The 20,985-nt window shown below is 46.5% G+C and overlaps 1 protein-coding gene across 3 annotated transcripts in view; it reads right to left on the minus strand.

The window, feature by feature from the left end:
* The window catches only part of Ilrun (inflammation and lipid regulator with UBA-like and NBR1-like domains), a 74,521-nt gene extending 68,665 nt beyond the window's left edge, over positions 1–5,856 (minus strand). For 2 of the 3 annotated variants that reach the window (XM_052744375.1, XM_052744372.1), the window contains exon 1: positions 5,578–5,854. In XM_052744375.1, coding sequence (XP_052600335.1) covers positions 5,578–5,735 — 158 coding nt within the window. In that variant the 5' untranslated portion in view covers positions 5,736–5,854. Of the gene's footprint in view, positions 1–5,577 lie in introns of all 3 variants that reach the window. The other variant, XM_052744373.1, reaches the window with a different exon arrangement.
* Between the last annotated feature and the right edge of the window lie 15,129 nt (positions 5,857–20,985).

Below are 20,985 nucleotides of genomic sequence, written 5' to 3' on the forward strand. Positions count from 1 at the left end.
TGATCAGAGAGTTCCAGGGCAACCAGAAACCCTGTCTTAAAAATCGAAAACAAAAAAGAATGCTTTCCTCAGCTTTTTCTAAAAAACACCTGTTCCAAACCATTACTATTGCCCAGCATCCACAAAATCTTAGCATGGTATATACTAGGTGTGGCGCTGTTCACCTATAATCCCAGTACTCCAGTAGAGACAGCACAATCAAAAGTTCAAGGTCATCCTAAACTGCACAACAAACTCAAGACCAGCCTGGTGTACCAGAAACCCTTTCTCAGACATTAGAAAAATACCTGCTTATACCCCTGGTAGATGCAGGCAATGAGCCAAAACATAACCCACTGCTCCATGAAGACCCTAGTGACAGCCTATAAGGTTTTAACACCTAAACTGCACAGCATGAACCTAAGAATGGCCAACACTGGGGGCTGGAGAGATGGCTTGGTGGTTAAGAGCACTGACTGATCTTCCAGAGGTGCTGAGCTCCATTTCCAGCAACCACATGGTGCCTCACAAATATCTATAGTGGGATCTGATACCCTCTTCTGATATAAAGATGTACATGCAGATAGAGTGCTCATATACATAAAATAAATTAATTTTAAAAAATAGCCAACACTATCCTCTAACTGTTAGTAAGGGAAAAGCTACAGCCACACTCACATATCAGCCCAAGGCTAACTCCTAGCTTAAGGTTCTCTAAAATAAAGTGCTGCCAAGAGTGATGGTGCACACCTTTAATCCCAGCACTTGGGAGGCAGAGGCAGGTGGATTTCTGTGAGTTAGAGGCCAGCCTGGGCTACATAGAGAATCCTGTCTCAAAAAAAAAAAGGAAAAAAGAAAAAAGGTATTTATACTGAGAACTTCATCTGAACACATAGAGAGAATGGGTTAGAGAATTCGAAGTGAGTTTAAAGGCTATTTAACAATTATACACTTAAAACTAGTTCAAGATGGTAAATTTCATTGAGTGTATGCTGTGGAATGTCGTTCTGTATGCTCTGAATATGTGTGGCTGGTTGGTGGATAAATAAAACAGATTGGCCAGTAGCCAGGCAGGAAGTATAGACAGGGTAAGCAGACAAGGAGAATTCTGGGAACAGGAAGGCTGAGTCAGGAGATGCCAGCCCACCATCCAGGGAGCAGCATGTAATGGCACACAGGTAAAGCCACGGAACACATATAGATTAACAGAAGTGGGCTGAGTTTAAGTGTAAGAGGTAGTCAGTAATAAGCCTGAGCTAATGGCCAAGCAGTTATAATTAATGTAAGCCTCTGTGTGTTCATTTGGGTCTGAGCGGCTGTGGGACCAGGAAAACTCCAACTACAAGTGTATCTTTTTTTTTTTTTTTAATATTTTAATACAGGACAAGGATTCATTTAGCCCAAACTGACCTAAAATTGGTAAGCATCCTCAATCTTCCACATGATAGATTACAGGCAACTGATCACCCACAAATTCTTTTATTTTTTATTTTATTTGTTTGTTTATTTATTTATTTATTTATTTATTTTGAGACAGGGTCTTGTTATGTAGCTCTGGCTGTCCTGGAACTTCCTATGTAGTCCAGGCTGGCCTGGAACTCACATAGATCCGCCCGGCTCTGCCTCTTAAGTGCTGGGATTACAGGTGTGTGCCACCACCACCTGGCCAAATTCTTTATTCATAGCCCAGTAGCATGTCTGAAAAAAGTTCCACTAATAGGAAATTATACTAATCTATAAAACATTACATTTAGCTTTTTCGGTGCTGGAGATTCAATCTAGAAGATCATGGATGGCTGGCAACTGCTCTAACCACTGAGCACATCCCAGCCTCCAGTTTGGCTTTGGATACTGCGTTTACTCACGTAGGACACAGTCACTGGTGACCTTTGTGAAGAAGTTGTTCTGCTGATCCCAGCGCCATTTCTGGCAGCTAAAGTAAGTGCTAGAAAGATGTTCTGTAAGAACAATAATTAAAAAGAAATCTTTAAAAAAAAGCTCAGAGTGGTGGTGAATACCTTTAATTCCAGCACTGGGGCGGCAGAGGCAAAAGAAATCTCTGAGTTCCAGGCCAGTCAGGTCTACAAAGTGAGACCCTGTTTCAAAAAAATAACCAGAACTTCTTGGACAGAAAGGGGACACACCTGAACCCCAGCACCTGGGATGTGGAAGCAGGAAGACCAGGGGTTCTAGTCCAGCCTAGACTATGTAAGATCTTGTATGAACAAAAAAAGAGGAGTCGATAGATGATAAATATGTAAGGGCCAAAATGTTCCATTAGTTTGTTGATACTAACAACAAAAATACTTACTTTTGAAAACAACAGTGTAATCTTTTCAGTTTGGGTTTCATTTTAGAAGACTTGGGATGTTCATTTTAAAATAATGGTTCACTGCCACTGTATTGTTTTAGTTGCTTATTATCTAAGCTCTGCTTCATGCTGCCTTCTGTCCGTATTTCAAATCTCACACGCTGATGTCATTTTGAAGACTTGAATGACACATTGTTTCTCACCTTCCATCTGCTCAGAGTTAAATGTTAAAGAATGTTGTGTGGTATTTATTTAATAAAGTCTTTGAGACAGGGTTTCTCTGGGTAGCCCTGGCTGTTCTGGAACTGGCTCTGTAGACCAGGCTGGCCTTGACCTCAGAGATCTGCCTGTCTCTACCCGCCAAGTGCTAGGATTAAAGGTGTGCATAACGACCCTGGCTCCAGGTACAGATCTTAAGTACACAGTTTGGTGGTATGGTCTTTGGCTTTGTTTTGTTTTTGTGGGGTTTTGTTTTGAGAACTTTAATTTTTTTTTAATTAAAAAATATGAGATGGGTGATGGTGGCACAAGCCTTTAATCCCAGCATTTGGGAGGCAGAGGCAGGCAGATCTCTTGTAAGTTAGAGGCCAGCCTTGTCTACACAGGAAAATTCCAGGACAGTCAGAGTTACATAATAGAGACCCTGTCTCAAAAACAAAAACTCACCTTTATTATTACTTTGTGTGAATACTGCATGCAGGTGTATTGAAGTCAGAGGTCAACTTTTGAGAGTCAGTTTTTTTTTTTCCCTCCCAAGACAAGGCTTTTCTCTGTGTAACAACCCTAGCAGTCCTGGAACTCACTCTGTAGACCAGGCTGGCCTCAAACTCACAGAGATCCGCCTGCCTCTGCCTCCTAAAAGCTGGGATTAAAGGCGTGCGCCGCTACTGGCTGGCTAGGGCAGTCAGGTTCTTAAGTTACTTTTTCTTAGCCACAGAGACTCAGATGTTCCTCACTTTTCACAAACCCCAAAACAATCTTAGATAGCACATACCCCTCAAGCATATAAAATTAAGTTGGTTTTATAATCAGAATAACTCTAGTAATAAACACTGGCAGCAAAAAAATAAAATAAAATAAAAACAAACACTGGCAGCACTAAAAATGTAGCTGGGCCTGATAGCCCACATCTGTAATCCGAGCACTCAAGAGACTAAGGATCAATGCATGTTTGAGGCTAACCTGGGATACACTGGAGGCTCTGTCTCAAACAAACCAAAAACCAATGAGCGAACTAAAAACTTACTTCAGTACTTAAATGGTCAGTCAGGAGAAACTGGAGAGAAATAATGTTCTTTTCCTACCAAACTGGCAACAACATACCAAGCTTCCTACTGTAAATAGGAGGGAAAAGCTGGGAGGCGGGAAGCAGGCAGGCAAAAGAACTTGACACAAGATAGAGCGCCTAGGAACAACACTAGAACAATAGCCCTTCTTTCTCTAGTCAATCACCTGTCATTCTGTTTCAGTCAGAGGTTTGCTGTTTGAGACAGCATCTTGGTGTGCACCTCTTGGTTGGCCTGGAACTTGCTATGTAGACCACCAGGCTGGCTTCAACTCACAGATATCTGCCTGCTTCTGTCTCCAGAGTGCAGGGACTAAAGGTATGTGTCCACCAAACTCAGCAAGTTGGTGCCTGGAAAGTTAACTACAATCCTTGCATCAGATCATCTGGACCTAAGGTACAAGCGGAGGAGCTAGATTTAGCTCGGCAGCTAAGAAAGCACACTGCTCTTGCAGAGGGCCTGAGTTGAGTTCCCAGCACGCACTACTGAGCAGTTCACAACTCCCCTAACTCCAGCCCAAGTGTATCTGATGCCTCGAGCCTCCAAAAGAACCTGCACACACATGCACATACTAACACGTAATTACAAAATAATAAAGATAAACCTCTAAGGTTTTTTTTTTGATACAGCAGAAGTTACAAGTGCTTATTTAACTCTAAAGGCTGTATCCTGCATTCAATGCCTCCAGAGTTTACCAAACTCTAAAAATTCAGCCCCACTCTTGCTGTTAACGATTGGCTTTTAAAGACCAATAATAAAAACGTACCCTCCACCCATGGGTCTCATCTACAAATAAGCGTCATGGGGGAGGGGGGACTAGGCAAGGAGTGGGATAAAGATCTAAGCTTACAAAGTCTTTTCAGGCATTGCTTGAGGCATTTGGTGGACATGGAAATAAACGCGAGTTTGTTCGAGGGGTGCCAAGAGAAACAAAACTCCACAAGTCAGGGCACCAAACGCGGAACACAGGGCAAAGGGCATGCACCTCCTTGCTTTTCGCCCAAATCCCGATTAGTTGCTTCACCTGGAGCCTTTTCAAAGGCAGTCTATAATGGTCTCCGGCTCCTCCCTCCTCCTGAGCGAACTCAACAATCCCTACTACCTGGAGACCAGGACAAAGTCGTGCTTACCAAAAACAGGGCAGCTGTCAGAGCCAACAAACACGTCGGTACCATACCATAGTCTTTTGCCCCATTTCAGTCTGCACAACTCAACAACTACAAGCCAAAACACTTGGTCCCCAGCCTAAGTTACCGTTCTCCATTTTTCCAGTGGTGTTCGGTCAAATAAGCCGGCCGGTCTCCACTCCCTCTATTTCGTGTATTCAGTAGGCTTGTCAAAGTTCCCAACGCCAACCAACCCCCTGCCAGGACTCCAGCGTCTTCACTACGTTCCCGCCCCCAAGATCGGCTCCTTTCCTTCACTTTCTGAGGACTTTTCCTAGATGTTGCCCCAGGTCTGACACTCCAGGTCCTCCATCAGATCTCACCTCTCCCTGGCACAACTCTTCCTTGCTCATACGCAGCTGATTATCATTTGTGTCGTTCCTCCCCCGTGCCCCCCCCCAAAAGTTGTTTTTTCCTTATCTCTACTCAGAGGGAGACACACACACGATCTACTCTCAGCTCCAAGATCTCTCCCGTGCCCAGGCAGGGTTCGACCTCTGCACCTAACACACTCCCTCCGAGTTCCCTCACAGCCCTGCCATCCTCAGTTCCTTCACACCTATTTAAAAGACAAATACTCCACAACGCTCATTTCCTGTGCTTTTTTTTTTTTACGTCCAGAACACACGCTTTTCGTCCCAGATCAACTGCCTTGGCGTCGATCCCCACGACTTCTCCCCTCTTCCCACGTTCGTCGGGCTCGGACTCCCCCAGGCACCTCCCGGCCTGGGCCCGGCCCTGCCCTGCCCTGTCCCGCCAGCGGGCTCGGGTGTTCCTTCCCTCGGGGCCGCGAGGCCGCTGCCAGCAGGGCTGGCTCCGCGTGGGGCCGGCTCACCAGTTGGTCATGTCCAGGAAGAAGGCGCAGCCGGCCGGGTTGAGCTGGAAGCCGAGGAGCCGCTGGAACTCGGAGATGAGCACGTCCTTGTCGGTGGTGCCCAGGCAGCTGAACTTCTGCATGAGCTCGGGGTCCAGGTCCACGTCCATGCCCTCCATGGCGGGGGGCCCGGACGCCCAGCTTCCTTCGCCCTGGCCTGCTTCCCCACGGGCGGCCGCCGCGCCCGGGCCCGGGCCCCACGAAGGGCGGCCCGCTGCTGGCCGGCGCCGCGCGCGCTGCTCCGAGGCAGGCCCCAGGCCTCTCACCGCCTCCTGGGCTGCGCGCGCCGCGCCGCGCCGCACCGCTCGCTCCCTCTCCGGCTAGCTTTTGGGCTCGCGCTGCCCCCCCCTCCCACCCCCCCCAGCGCCCGCCTCCACCGCCGCCGCCGCCGCCGCCGCCGCCGCCGCTGTTTGCAGCACGGCCGCCTCCGCCTCCTCACGCGCCGCGCCCAATGCGCACGCGCGCGCGTGGAGGGGGGGGGGGGGTCACCTGGGCCCCGCCCCTTCCTCTCCCGGAGGCCCGCCCTTAGTGACGTCATAACCCGGTGACGTCTCTCGCGTGACCTCACCCCGGCGGAGCGCAGGGGGCGGGAGGTGGGACGCAGGGAAAGGACGGCCTGGGGCGGGTCTCTGTCCTCCGCGCGAGTCCCCACGCTGCGTGGGAGGAGTCTCGAGCGTGGGATGTGCGGCTGTGACAAGCAACCCCACCCCTGTGCTGATTGGGAGCCAGAAGTCGCCTCAGGGACAGAGAACGAGGCAAGGTCAAAGTGCAAAGGGCACCATAGAGCCGGCTCTTGTTCCTGAGCTCTGAAAGGACTTCTTCAAAAAGACACTTTCAAAAAGCCGTGAACGCTTGGTCCCGGGCCTCTGACTTGAGTTTATCATGACGGCTTATGTAATTATGCAACCTTAGCACGGCGTCTCCGGGAAATAAAGGCAGCCTCACACAAGCATCAGTCACAGGTCCAGATGCACACTGCCCTCGCTGCCAGAACCGATCCTCTGCGAATGCAGGTCAACACCTGAGAATTCAGCAAATCTAGTTCTGTCTTTAAAACAAGACAAAAACATGACTGTATACTGTATGCAGTGTATCTACCTCTTTGAGGTCCCGTTTGAAGATGAAGGATTAGAAAGATGTGGAGAAACCCATTTGCCCATTCTGTTACCAGATGTGTTTTCAGTATCTCCTGTTGCCAGATATAACTAGGTATGGAGAAGGGGGTGGGTAAGAAATGACCTGCAACCGGGGCCATGGCTTAATAAACTGTTTGCCTGTGAGCATGAAGACCTGAGTTCCTGAGACCTACTGCTCAGCCCCCGCTTATAAGGTCTGGCTGACGGCCAAGGGTGGTGACGCTGGTCTCACCCAGCACTCTAGAGGCAAAGGCAGGCGGGTCTCTGAGAGCTCGACGCCAGCCTGGTCTACATAGTGAGTTACAGGTCAGCCACGCCTGCATAGTCAGATACTTACTCCCCCTCTGCCTCCCCGCCCCAACAAGGTTTCTCTGTATAATACCCCTGGCTGTCCTGGATCTCATTCTGTAGACCAGGCTGGCCTCGAACTCACAGAATGCCTCCCGAGTACTGGAATTAAAGGCTAAAGGCGTATGCCACCACCGCCTGGTATAAGACACTTTATTAAAAAAAAAAAAAGCGAGATGGTGGTGGCACACGCCTTTAATCCCAGCAGACATGTGCACACAATAGTCTTCAGCCAGGGTGGTGGCACTGGCCTGTAATGCCTGCACTTGGGAGCGAGAGGCAAGAGGATCAATGGTTTAAGGCTAGAATCCGCTACATAGGTCAGTCGGGGCTGCATGAGATCCTTTTGGAGGCAGGAGGGTAGCTTTGGGTCATATACATTTGGGATTTAAATTTTCATTCTGCCAACTATTTGTAACAACAGGATCCATCCAGTAAACTGATTTATATAATGAGCTGAGCCACCTCTCTCCTTGATTTATGTAATGAAGTAACAATATATAAGCACAATGCATTGCTCAATAGGATTGACATTAGTATGGGCATTCAGAATATAACTGTTATTGTACAAGGCAGTAGATGTGAGGAGATGGCTTTGGGATTAGACGTTGGCCAAAGTACCAACGTATGCAGGGATTGTCTCTTCATTTGGCCTATCTTAGAGTTCATTTTTCTCACGTGCTGACCCTCTATGAAAACATGAGCTAGGAGGCTGGGAAGATGGCTGCTCTATGCAAGCATGAGGATCTGAGTTTGAATCCCCAGCACTCACTTAAAAAGCTAAGGATGGGTGCTTGTGTCTGTCATCCCAACCCTGGGGCACAGAGACAGGCAGATCCTGAGAGATGGCAGACGAGCCAGTTTAGCCCCAAAGGCAAACCTCAGGTTCAGTGAGAAAGCCTGTCTTAGCCAAGTGAGGCAGAGAGTCATAGAGGAAGACCTTGGACATCAACCTCTGGCCATCACGTGCTTAGCTCCAGAGAGTCCAGGTTTCGTTCCCACCACCAAAGGTAGCAGCCACTGAGATGGCAGTGGTGACAGGCCATGCCACCAAGACTAACTGCCTGCATTTAATCCTGACATGGTGAAAGGAAAACACTGACTCCACCTACTCATGCAACCGCACTAATAAATACATGTAATATAGGTGTAATATTATATTTAATAGGTTAAATGTAATATATATATTTAAAGAGAAGGTGACAGTGCAAGACAACTTGTATTCAACTGCTGGCTGTGGGACTTTGGAAGAGGGAACAGGCAAGGGATGGAGTTTCCTGAGGCTCCTTCTAGGAGCCCTGACCCCAGCCCAGCTGATTGTCCACAGGGTTGGAGGCAGTGAAGGCTTTTAGAAGTGTTGTGCAGCTGTAAGACCTTGCCTGTTCTTTGGAGACTCCTTAATTTTTTCCCCTTCCTGATAACCATGGAAAACACAGGTAAGGGGGCTGGAGAGGTGGCACAGTGGTTAAGGGTACTTGCTGCTCTTGCAGAGGACCCAGGTTCAATTTCCAGCACCTGCATCAGCCAGCTCACAACTGCCTGTAACTTTTATTTCCAGGGAACTGAATATTCTTTTCTAGACTCTGCAGGCACCTGCACACATGTGCACATACTAACACACACATACAAAATAATAAAAGTAAATCTTAACAAAATTGCATACATAATTTTTAAATAATAATAACAACAATAATTAATCATTAAAAGTCACTGGCTTTTCTCTTGTAACAAACAAACCTGAAAGAGAAGAAAACCAAAATTTAAAAAGGCAAAAACAAAACCCCAAGGAATTTCTGATTTAGTATGATATTTTCCTTCATTCTTTTCGCCAAGTCTATTCCAATCTGCCCCACATCCCGCAGCCCCACTCCATCTCCAGATGGTGAAATCGGAGAAGAGGAAGGGTATGGGAGGGTGGATATAAGGAACCTGGTATCAGGGAGTGCTCACCCACATGTTGACTGACTCACTCCATTCTCACAACCAAATCACACCAATATTATTACTATTACCATTTTGAGACAGGGAAATAAAAGTCAGTGGTGTAAGTACTTTGTTCAAAGAGATATACATTGAAAAAGCCAAACATAAGCTGAATTTCAGGAAAAAAAAACCTGTGTCCATCTCTCTGCTGGGATTACAGGCATGAATTACAATGCCCAGGTTCTGGGAATTCTTGTTTGTTTGTTTGTTTGTTTGTTTGTTTGTTTGTTTTTGAGTCAGGGTTTCTCTGTGTAGCCCTGGCAGTTCTGGAACTCACTATGTAGACCAGGCTGGCCTCAAACTCATAAAGATCCACCTGCTTGTGCCTCCTGAGTGCTGGGATTAAAGGCATGGGCCACTATTACCCATCTGGTTAGTTTAGTTTTTGTTTTGTTTTTGTTTTCTTATTATGAAGTTAAGCCAGTACTCACGAGGCAGAAGCAGGCAGATCTTTATGAGTTCCAGGAAAGCCAGAGCTACACAGAGATACCCTGTCTCAGAAAACCACAAAAGGAGCAGCTGAAGTTGACTTTGAACTCCTGATCCTCCTGCCTCTACCTGCTAATTGCTGAGATTACAGGGGTTACCATGAGGACTACTGAAAAGAGGCTCTTGTTAAAATTCCTCCGTCCAGGAGCCCAACTGAAGTCAGCATGTCTGGGCTGGAGCTCAGGAGTCACCTGGTGATTTTTATCCTATTCAAGTTTGAAGATCGGGACCATCTGTTGCTGCAAATAGTTTGCCCAACAGTTCAATTTGATTAAAGATTAGCAAGTTAAACTTACTTTTACTGCTATGTTTGACTTGCATCTGTCTCACAAAAAGCAACTGTGAGGTCCTGAGGGACAAAACTCAGGATGATCAGAATGAAGATCTGTGCATTTTTGAAGTTGGCAGTGCAGCTGATTCTTCCAAACAATCTGCTCCAGGTTTTCCACTCCTTCCTCATGCTTTCCTGAGGACATAAATTACCAAGTTAACACACAGGATGATGACCTGGGTATCATGTCACATGGTGTAATCCCAGTATTTAAGAGGCAGAGGATCAGGATTTAAGGCCAGCCTTCACTGCGTAGCAAGGTCAAGGTGAGCCTGGGCTACAAGAGGTCTTGTCTCAAAAAAGCCCAAAGAGAGAGAGACTCGTGTGGTGACTCACACCTGTAATCTCAGCATTTGGGAGGCAAAGGGCTGGAGAATCAGGAATTGAAGGCCAGCCTCAGCTACATAGTGAATTTGAAACCAGCCTGGGTGACATGGAACTCTGGCTCAAACAAAACAAAAATGTATCATTAGAGCCAGACTGGATGGTTTACATCTGTAATCCCAGCACCAGGGGACTGAGCTGGGAACACTGCTATTTGTTCAAGGACAGTCTGGCTACATAGTGAGTTTAAAGACATTTAGAGCAACATAAGATTCTGTCTCAGTGAAAACAAGGAGCTGAGAAAATGCAATCTCCAGGTTGAGAGAGACAGAGACAGACAGACAGAACCTGCCTCTCAAAAGTAGGTGGAGAAGTGATAAAAGAGAACACCAGTCACCATCATCTGGCCTCTGAGAGCATGCGCAGATACACACACCCTGGTATACCTACACATGCTCATGCACTCACACAGACACATACACATAAAAACAAATATTTTTTCCTATGTTGTGTGATTGTGTGTGTGTGTGTGTGTGTGTGTGTGTGGTGCATGTGTGGATGTCAGAGGACAGCTTTTGGGAACTGGTTTTCTCCTTCAGCTGTGGAATCTGAGGCTCGAACTCAGGATTTCAGGCTTTCATAGCAAATGCTTTTTACCCACGGACCCATCCAACCAGCCCAATAAATCTTTAAATGGGAAAAAAAGCAATTTGAGAAGATAAATTACATGTTAACCATACCTCTTTCTGGGTGGTAAGGTTACTTTTGTTTTTGAGGCAAGGTCTCACTATGTAACTGCTGTGGGATGTTCTGTATGTTAAATGTGTTGCTCTGATTGGTTAATAAATAAAACACTGATTGGCCAGTAGCCAGGCAGGAAGTATAGGCAGGACGAGGAGAGAGGAGAATTCTGGGAAGTGGAAGGCTGAGTCAGAGAGATGCTGCCAGCCGCCGCCTTGAGTACCAGCATGTAAGATACTGGTAAGCCATGAGCCATGTGGCAAGGTATAAATTTATAGAAATGGGTTAATCTAAGATATAAGAACTAGATAACAAGAAGCCTGCCACGGCCATACAGTTTGTAAGCAATGTAAGTTTCTGTGTTTACTTGGTTGGGTCCGAGCAGCTGTGGGACTGGCGGGTGAGAGAGATTTGTCCTGACCGTGGGCCAGGCAGGACCAGGAAAACTCTAGCTACATGTAACCCTGGCTGGCTTGGATCTCTTTACATAGACCAAGCTGGTCATAAACTCACATGTAGCCAAGGATGACCTTTAACCTTTGTCCTCTGGTCTCCACCCTCCAAGTGCCAGAATTACAGACCACACCTGGCTTACAGCATCTTTTTTATTTAAGGTTCATTTGCCCAGTTTTTGAGGGTGAGAGATAGCAGCCCCCATCCTTAATTTATCAAATCATTTTTCTTGTGATAAAACTAGTTTGACCTCTCCAGGGAAATCCCCAAGGTCAAAGAACCACACCTGGCTTGAGCAGAGCTGTGTGTACAACCCCTGCAGTCATTCTCTTCCAGGAACACATCTTCCTGCCACAGAGTTCCCCAGGGGTTTTTCTCTATATGTTTGTTTACTCTGACCTCAAGATCTTTTGGATCACGAGCAAGTCAGCAAGAAGATTACAGATGGAGAGGAACTACATCAACAGCCTCAGACGTGGGTGAACCCCTAATGCTGAGTTGGAAAAAGCCCCAGTGTTTCTCTGCTCTGACGTTCGTTCTAAATTGCAGAAGTCCAGGTAGAAAATTATTCAGTGACTGTCCCCATCCTTGGAGCCAGAGAGAAACTAGATTCTCAAGTCCTGACACTCACTATACCATTGCCTTGGTAGAGTTCTCAAATTATTCCCAACCAAAGGCGGCCCCTAGGAAGTTCTACTTGTATCTTATGCTGCTTTAGAAAAAATTATTGGTTTAAATTTTACTTTTAAAAATTGTTTATGCCGGGCGGTGGTGGCGCACGCCTTTAATCCCAGCACTCGGGAGGCAGAGGCAGGCGGATCTCTGTGAGTTCGAGGCCAGCTTGGTCCAGAGAGCGAGATCCAGGAAAGGCACAAAGCTACACAGAGAAACCCTGTCTCAAAAATCCAAAAAAAAATTAAAAAAATTGTTTATGACCTAGTGCATGAAGTCAGTGGCTGCCAAATCTCATGACCCGAGTTCATTCTCTGGATCCAGATGGAAAAGGAAAGAACTGATTCCTGAAATACATGCACATGCGTGCTCTAGCATTTACAAAATGGAGACTGTACAGCTTTAACCACAAAGGGTTTGGAAATGACAGCACTTGTCAGTCTCTATGATTGGCACTGCAGAAGGGAGACTGTCTGTAGGAAAGGGACTGGATGTGGTCTGAGTGTCCAGACCAAGTCTGTGGGACCGGAGCTCATCAGACACTAGTGATGTTCGAAGGTCAGTTTGCACACTCTCTTTGTGTGTGTGTGTGTGTGTGTGTGTGTGTGTGTGTGTGTGTGTGTGTGTGTGCTCTGATTTACAGTGGCTTCCCAGGTGTATTTTAAGTATTTGGAACCAGTGTTACTCCATTATGATTTTCCTTCCCTGGCTGTGCTCGGCCGGGTGTTTCCCTCAGCAACCTTGAGAAAGAAGTTTTAGGTTTGCTTTTGAACTTGTCAGCTTTCAGTCTCCTCTGCCTTTTTTTTTCTGAGGTGGGGGAGGGGTTTCAAGAAGGAGTTTCTCTGTATAGCCGTGGCTGTCTTGGAACTTGCTGTGTAGACCAGGCTGGCCTTGAATTCAGAGATCCGCCTGCCTCTGCCTACCAAGTTTTGGGATTAAAGGTGTACGCCACCACCACTGGGCCTCTCTGCCTTTTAAAAAAAAGTTTTATTTTGGACTGGAGAGACGGCTCAGTGGCTGCTCTTTCAGAGGATATGGGTTCAATTTTCAGCACCCACGTGGCAGTTCACAACTGTCCACATCATAGCTCCAGTTCCAGGGAGTCTGATATCCTCCAAGAGTAACAACCAAACAAATGGTACATTAACATACCTGCCAGCAAAACATCCATCACATAAAATAAAGATTAATTTTTACACTTTTGTTTTTATTAGTTGTGTGTGCGTGTGCGTGTGTGCGCGCGCGTGTGAGTACGGATAGATGAAGAGTTCATAATAGATCCCTGGAGCTGGACTTAGAGGTGATTGTGAGCTATCTGATGTGTGTGCTTGGAACTGAACTCTGGTCCTCTGCATGAGGACAGGTGTAGCAGGCTTTCCTTTGGGCCACCAACCAGCTCCCAGATCATGACACAGACACTTACTATTAGTTATGAGTGCTCGGCCTTAGCTCATGCCTGTCCAATAGCTCTTAGAACTTAATTTAACCTGTTTCTCTTCATCTACATTACGCCTCAGGGCTTTTTAACTTTCTTTTATTCTGTAGTCCTACTCAGTACCTAGCTGGCTGGCAGCTGCCTGGCCTTGGCCCCTGTTTATTCTCTGCCCACCAGCCCTGCCTAGCCCTCCTCTGCCTAACTATTGGCTGTTCAGCTTTTTATCAGACCAATCAGGTGCCTTAGGCAGGCAAGGTGAAACAGCAACACATCTTTACATAGTTACACAAATGCAGCATAAATGAATATAACACATCTTTACATAGTAAAAGTAATATTCTACAACATAGAGGATGTTAGAACTCTTGTGAGCCATCTCTTCAGCCACCCTGCCCCCATTTTTAAAGACAGAGCCCAGAGTCTTATGTAGCCCAGAATGGCCTTGAAATTCTTCTGATCCTCCTCCTTCTGCCTCCCAATTGCTGGGATTACATGTGTACCCTATTGTTCCAGGTTTGTATGATGCTGGGACTAGAACCCAGAGCCCTGTGTGCAGAGCAGGCTCTCTTAAGGAGACACTGTCTTGAGACATACTCGACACAGATGAAAGTTGTGAAGAAAAATGGGGAAGTTGGAACAAAACATTTCATTTGAAATGATTCGTCAGGTTCCCCCAGAGGTTTACAGGAAACTCCAATAAGCCCTGAACTTTGGTTCAACAAAAAAAATACCTCTGCAAAACAAAACACTCACTGTACCTGCTGATCTCGGGGTGTGACAATGTGATGGCCAGGGTGGCTCCTCACACAAACCAGGAGACTCAGAAAAAAGAGGTTAGTGATTTCACAGGGTCTGGCGCTGCTGGGACAGCTGGGTCACCCAGCTGATGGCCCAGCCATACCGTCTTCTTCTGGGAGACTCTATCTCAAGTTGTGATGAGTCATCAGCCCGCAGAACCCATGGGTGGTGGCGGTGGTTATGCCTATGCATGTAGATCTACTTCTGGAAAATCCTTCCCTCCCTCTCCCCCTCACCTCCAGTTTTCCTTTCAGTCTCACTTCTGCTGTATCACATGAGTTTTCAGAAGACGTTAGTGCCGGGCTGGAGCGACGGCTCAGAGGTTAAGAGCACTGCCGGCTCTTCCAGAGGACCCGGGTTCAGTTCCCAGCACCCACATGGCAGCTCACAGCCGTCTGTAACTCCAGTTCCCGGGGACTGACACCCTCACACAGACATATGTGCAGGCAAAACACCAATGCATGTAAAATAACAATAAATCTTAAAAAAAAAAAGTAAGAAAAAAAGATGCTGGTGGAAACTGTGAACTGTCATTGCCTTTTGTTAGAGAGAGGAGGGGTGGGTTCAGGAAAGAAGAAGACATGAGTCTACCCTTCAGAAATGAGCTTTATTAGCGGAGGGACCTCATGACCATGGTGGGCAGGGATGGGCAGGGCCTGGGGATAGGACAGCAGCTTAGAGACAGGCGACATAAGGAGGCTTTAATGAAAAAGCAGGCTTCTCTTTAAAACCTGAGGAGCAGCTGGCAGTGTGATCACACCTTTACTCCTAGCCCTTTTCGGAGCAGAGGCAGGTGGATCTCTGAGAGTTCCAGGCCAGCCAGGGCTACACAATGAGACCCTGTCTCAAAAACAAACACAAATGAACAGACGAATGAAAAACAGCCTGAAGAGGAGCATCAGTAAGAGAGAAAGCTGTAAGGAAGAGGAAAAGAGATGGATGTGTGGCCGTGGAGGGGCAGGGGTGTGGGGAGCCATGGCGAAGAGGCTCAGCAGAAAGAACTCAGAGAAATCTCCTGATCAACGGGAAATATCTGACCTAGGCTTTTATATGCATTCAGGAGGTGTCGGGAAGTTCCCCTCCATGTGATTCAGTCTGGGAAGCCTATGTGACTGGAGGCATGGGAGAGCCAGGTACAGGGTAGGGTTGCACATCAGAGGCTGTAAAAGACAGCACAGCACAGTTCCTGAACTCTCTGTCCAGGGGTGGGGTGGGTGTGGCCTGATTTCTTCAGGCTAAGCTCTGACTGCTTAAGTAGCAGACCTATGATCTGATGCTCTTTTTGATTGTTTGTTTTGGTTTTGGTTAAGTTTTATGTAATAGTTTTTATGAAAATCAGTTCAAATGGAGGGCAAGCGGTGGGGGAATGAGGGCTTAGGGGATCGGGAGGTTTGAGCTGGAACAGAAACAGAGTGGGAGAGCAAGGAATGAGATACTATGATAAATGAAGACACCTTGGGAATAGGGAGAAGCAGAGTGCTAGGGAGGTTCCCAGCAATCCACAAGGATGACTCCACCATAGACTACTGGCAATAGTCCAGAAGGTGCCTGAGCTGGCCTACTCTGGTGATCGGATGGCCGAATACCCTAACTGTCATCATAGAACCCTCATCCAGTGACTGATGATGGAAGCAGATGCAGAGATCCATGGCCGGGTCCCAGGCGGAGCTCCAGGAGTCCAATTGATGAGAGAGAGGAGGGATTCTATGAGCAAGGGATATCGAGACCATGATTGGAAAAAGTACAGAATCAACTAGCCAAACTAGTGGAAACGCATGAACTGTGGACCAATAGCTGAGGAGCCTCCATGGTACTGGACCAGGCCCTCTGGATAAGTGAGACAGTTGTTTAGCTTGTACTGTTTAGGGGGCCCCCAGGCAGTGGGACAGTGCATGAGCTGGCTTTTTGGAGCCTAGTGCCTATGGTGAGATACTTTGCACAGCCTTGGTAGAGGGAAGAGGGGCTTGGACCTGCCTCAACGGAATATACCAGGCTCTGCTGACTCCCCATGGCAGACCTTGCCTTGGAGGAGGTGGGAATGGGGGGTGGGTTCGGGGGAAGGCTGGAGGGGGGGAGCGGGAGGAGGGAGGACAGGGAAATATGTGGTTGGTATGTAAAATTAATAGAAAAATCTCTTAATAAAAAAAAGAAAATCTGCCGGGCGGTGGTGGCACACGCCTTTAATCCCAGCACTCGGGAGGCAGAGCCAGGCGGATCTCTGTGAGTTCGAGGCCAGCCTGGACTACCAAGTGAGTTCCAGGAAAGGCGCAAAGCTACACAGAGAAACCCTGTCTCGAAAAACCAAAAAAAAAAAAAAAAAAAAACAAAAAAAAAAAAAAAGAAAATCTCCCAGCACTCGGGAGGCAGAGGCAGGCGGATCTCTGTGAGTTTGAGGCCAGCCTGGACTACAGAGTGAGTTCCAGGAAAGGCGCAAAACTACACAGAGAAACCCTGTCTCGAAAAACAAAACAAAACAAAACAAAACAAAAAAAAAGAAAATCAGTTCAACACATAGCTACTTCCTATACCAGATGCATTTCTGCAGTAACTTTTAAAGTTCCTATTGTTGGTATTTGAATATATTTGGTACTATTTTGCCATCTAAGTTAAAAAATGTTTTTCATTCATATTTTGAAATTATAATTGCATCATTTTCTCCTTCCCTTTCCTCCCTCTAAACCAGTGGTTCTTAATCTGTGGGTCACCACCCCTTTGGCAAAACCTCTATCTCCAAAAATATTGACATTACGATTCATAAAGGTAGCAAAATTGCAGTTATGAAGTAGTAATGAAAATAATTTTATGGTTGGGGTCACCACAACATAAGGTATTAAAGGATTGCAGAATTAGAAAGGTTGAGAACCACTGCTTTTTTTTTTTTTTTTTTTTTTTTTTTTTTGGTTTTTTTGAGACAGGGTTTCTCTGTGTAGCTTTGCGCCTTTCCTGGAACTCGCTTTGGAGACCAGGCTGGCCTCGAACTCACAGAGATCCGCCCGGCTCTGCCTCCCAAGTGCTGGGATTAAAGGTGTGTGCCACCACCACCCGGCTTTTTTTTTTTTTTTAAGATTTATTTATTTGTATACATGTATCCCTGCAGGCCAGAAGAGGGCGCCAGATCTCATTACAGATGGTTGTGAGCCTCCATGTGGTTGCTGGGAATTGAACTCAGGACCTTTGGAAGAGTAAGCAGTGCTCTTAACCTCTGAGCCATCTCTCCAGCCCTCGAGAACCACTGCTCTTTTAAACCCTTCAACACACCCCTATTTGGCCTCTTTCAAATTGGTGGCCTTTTTTCATTAATCATTGCCACATACATAAATGTACATGTATGTACATATATATTCCTAAATACGAAAGTACACCTAGGATGTGGTGATATTTTATTTGTGCTCTAACAAATAAAACTTATCTGGGGATCAGAGGACAGAGCCAGCCACTAGATTAGACATAGAGGCCAGACAGTGGTGGCACACGCCTTTAACCCTAGCAGTCCTGCTGTGGGATGTTCTGTATGCTCTGATTAGATGATAAATAAACGCTGATTGGCCAGTAGCCAGGCAGGAAGTATAGTATAGTATAGGCGGGATAAGCAGAGAGGAGAATTCTGGGGAGTGGAAAGCTGAGTCAGGAGACGCTGCCAGCCGCCGCCACCACCATGAAAAGTAAGATGTAAAGTACCGGTAAGCCACAAGCCACGTGGCAACTTATAGATTAATAGAAATGGGTTAATTTAAGATGTAAGATCTAGCTAGCAAGAAGCCTGAGCCATTAGGCCAAACAGTTTTAATCAATATAAGCATCTGTGTGTTTATTTGGGTCTGAGCAGCTGCGAGCCATGTGGGACCAGGAAAACTCTAGTTACATAGTCGGGAGGCAGAGACCATTTAGATCTCTGTGAGTTCAAGGCCGCATTGGAAACAGAGCCAGGCAGTGATGGCACACGCCGTTAATCCCAGCACTTGAGATCTCCTGCCTTTGCTACCAAGTGTTTGGGAAGCACACACGCCCTTAATCCCTGGAAGTGACATGGCTGGGTGGAGAGTGGTGTACAAGTCCTGAGGAGACAGGAACTAAGAGCAATCCAACTGAGACTCTCAGGGGTGAGGACTCAGAGACTTTCAGTCTGAGGATTCCTGGAAGCAGGATCGGCTGAGAAGTTGGCGAGGCGAGGATGGCTTTGGCTTGTTCTGTTTCTCTGATCTTTCAGCTTTCACCCCAATATTTGACTCTGGGTTTTTTGTTTTTGTTTTGTTTTGTTTTTCAAGACAGGGTTTCTCTGTATAGTTTTTGGTACCTGTTCTGGATCTTGCTCTGTAGAGCAGGCTGGCCTCAAACTCACAGAGATCTGCCTGGCTCTGCCTCCTGAGTGCTGGGATTAAAGGCATGCGCCACCACTGCCTGGCCACTCTTGATTTTTTAATGTTTTTTATTTGTTTGTTTTTTTGTTTGGAGACAGACTCACTCTGTACACTATGCTCAGAAATCCACCTGCCTCTACCTCCCAAGTGCTTGGATTAAAGGTGTGTGTCACTATAGCCTGGAACTTTTCTTTCCAACATTTTTTTTCTCCACATATTTATTGCCATGCCAGGTTGTAGTATGTGGAAATCCTGGCACCAAGGGGAGAGCTGCAGGCTCCCTACCCTTTGCTGCTGGGCCACTTAGATATGCACACTGCTTACATGAAAATAACACCGCATATGTGGAACTTCATAGCCATTCCCTGGCTTTCAATGTCCCCAGTAGTCATAACTCTGGGGGTCCCAGAAGTATAAGGTAATGGATTCCCTGGGAATTATACTGTGAAGGGGACCCGCTTAAGGTCCTTCCAGAGAGACTAGGGCTCTTGAGGCAGGGCTTCCTGGACCTACCAGCAGAAAAGGGACCACAGAGATCACTGGGGTAAGGGTGAAGTGGAACCAGACCAGAAGTTGAGACAGGCATAATCAGATCTAGAGTCCAAGAGGTCAGAGTCCGTCAACAAATGCAGCACAACAAATGCAGAGTCTGACATTGACCATGGGCACAGGCTGCCTAGACTTGGGTCTGACAGAGAAGGGATTTCTGACCCCACCCGCCTTGACTTGACCACAGCTGGGGCTGTCAGCGGACTTCTTACTCAGAAGCTGCCCTTGTTTCTGCCGTGATGGGGCAGACCTCAGGGAAGTGAGGAGCACACTTTAAGACTTCAGGACTGACATCGGGTCAGCCGGTACATGCCACTGTGGCTGGCGGTCCCTGGCTGATCTCTTGATCTCTGGAACCCACAGGGTGGAAGGAAGTGCAGACTCCCTTAACTTGTCCTCTGATCCTCACACGTGCGCGTGCGCGTGCGCGCGCACACTCCCCAGATAAATGTAAAAAACTGGGACATCTAATTTAGACAACACCAACAACATAACAATTGTGTACGAAGTTTTTGTTTTGTTTGGGGATTGGTGAGTATGTAATCACGCAGACGATGACAGAAGGATATCCGGTGACCCCCTCAGTTGTTCTCCACCTTATTTTTTATTTTATTTATTTTTTTGACTGATAGTGGTGGTGCACATCTTTAATCCCAGCACTCAGGAGGCAGAGGCAGGTGGATCTCTGTGAGTTTGAGGCCAGCCTGGTCTACAAATCGATTTCCAGGACAGCCAGGGCTACACAGAGAAACCTTATGTCAAAAAACAAACAAACAAAAACCCAATACCAACAACAACTAAAACAATGCACAGCAGGTGAGAAGGCTTCCTATGTAAAAGCTCTTGCTTCCAAACTCGACTACCCGAGTTCGACCCTGGGGGCTCACAGTGTGGAAGCGAGCAGACATCCACAGGTTGTCCTCTGACTGCCACATGAATGCTTGTGACATGTCTCTGCTTGCACACTCACTGTGTTTGTGACATGTGTGCTTGCACATACACTGTGCTGTGGCATATGTGCTTGTACACTCTGCTGGTTAGTTTTTATTCTCAATTTGGCACAACCTAGAGTCACCTGGTTGATGGCAACTTTATTACATCTGGAATCTGGAATTAACTAAAGCATCATAAAAATGGCTGGGCACACGTATGAGGGATTTTTGATTAATTAAATCATTTGAAGTGGTAAGATCCACTTATTTTTATTTAAAACTGGAAAATATTTTCTCTGAAGAAAATAGTAAAAATAGTAACTTTCCCAATAAGCCCTTTTAAGACAAATAATAGCTGAATCATACATATAAATACTGATTAGATTCTGGGATACAGAAGAAACCTGTCTTCATCTGTTCAGAGAGCTGTGTTTTACTTAAGTTGTGTAAGTGAGATTCCTATTCATCTTCCCCTTCACTGTTTGATTTTTTGACATTTTTCTATAGGCTAATCCATAATCTAAAAAGATTTTAGCGTCCCCTCCTGAAAGTACAGTCAGCATATTCTTTCATCAGCTTGATACAGTACATATTCTTATTCTAATAGTGAAATGTTTCACTAAAGCTTGCCCAGTGATTGGGCAAAACCAAAACTTATTATAAGTCACAGTCATCCTAGGGTCCCCCCTGCTATGTAGCCTCCCTGGATCTGTGGGTTGCAATCTGATTATTCTTTGCTTTATATCTAAAGATGACTTTGAACTCCTGATCCTCTTGCCTTAGCCTCCCAGTTAGTGGGGGTACAATTAGCACCTTGCTG

Source organism: Peromyscus californicus, unplaced genomic scaffold (assembly GCF_007827085.1).
Source record: "Peromyscus californicus insignis strain IS unplaced genomic scaffold, ASM782708v3 Scaffold_19__1_contigs__length_69161282, whole genome shotgun sequence".
NCBI classification, from domain to species: Eukaryota; Metazoa; Chordata; class Mammalia; order Rodentia; family Cricetidae; genus Peromyscus; species Peromyscus californicus.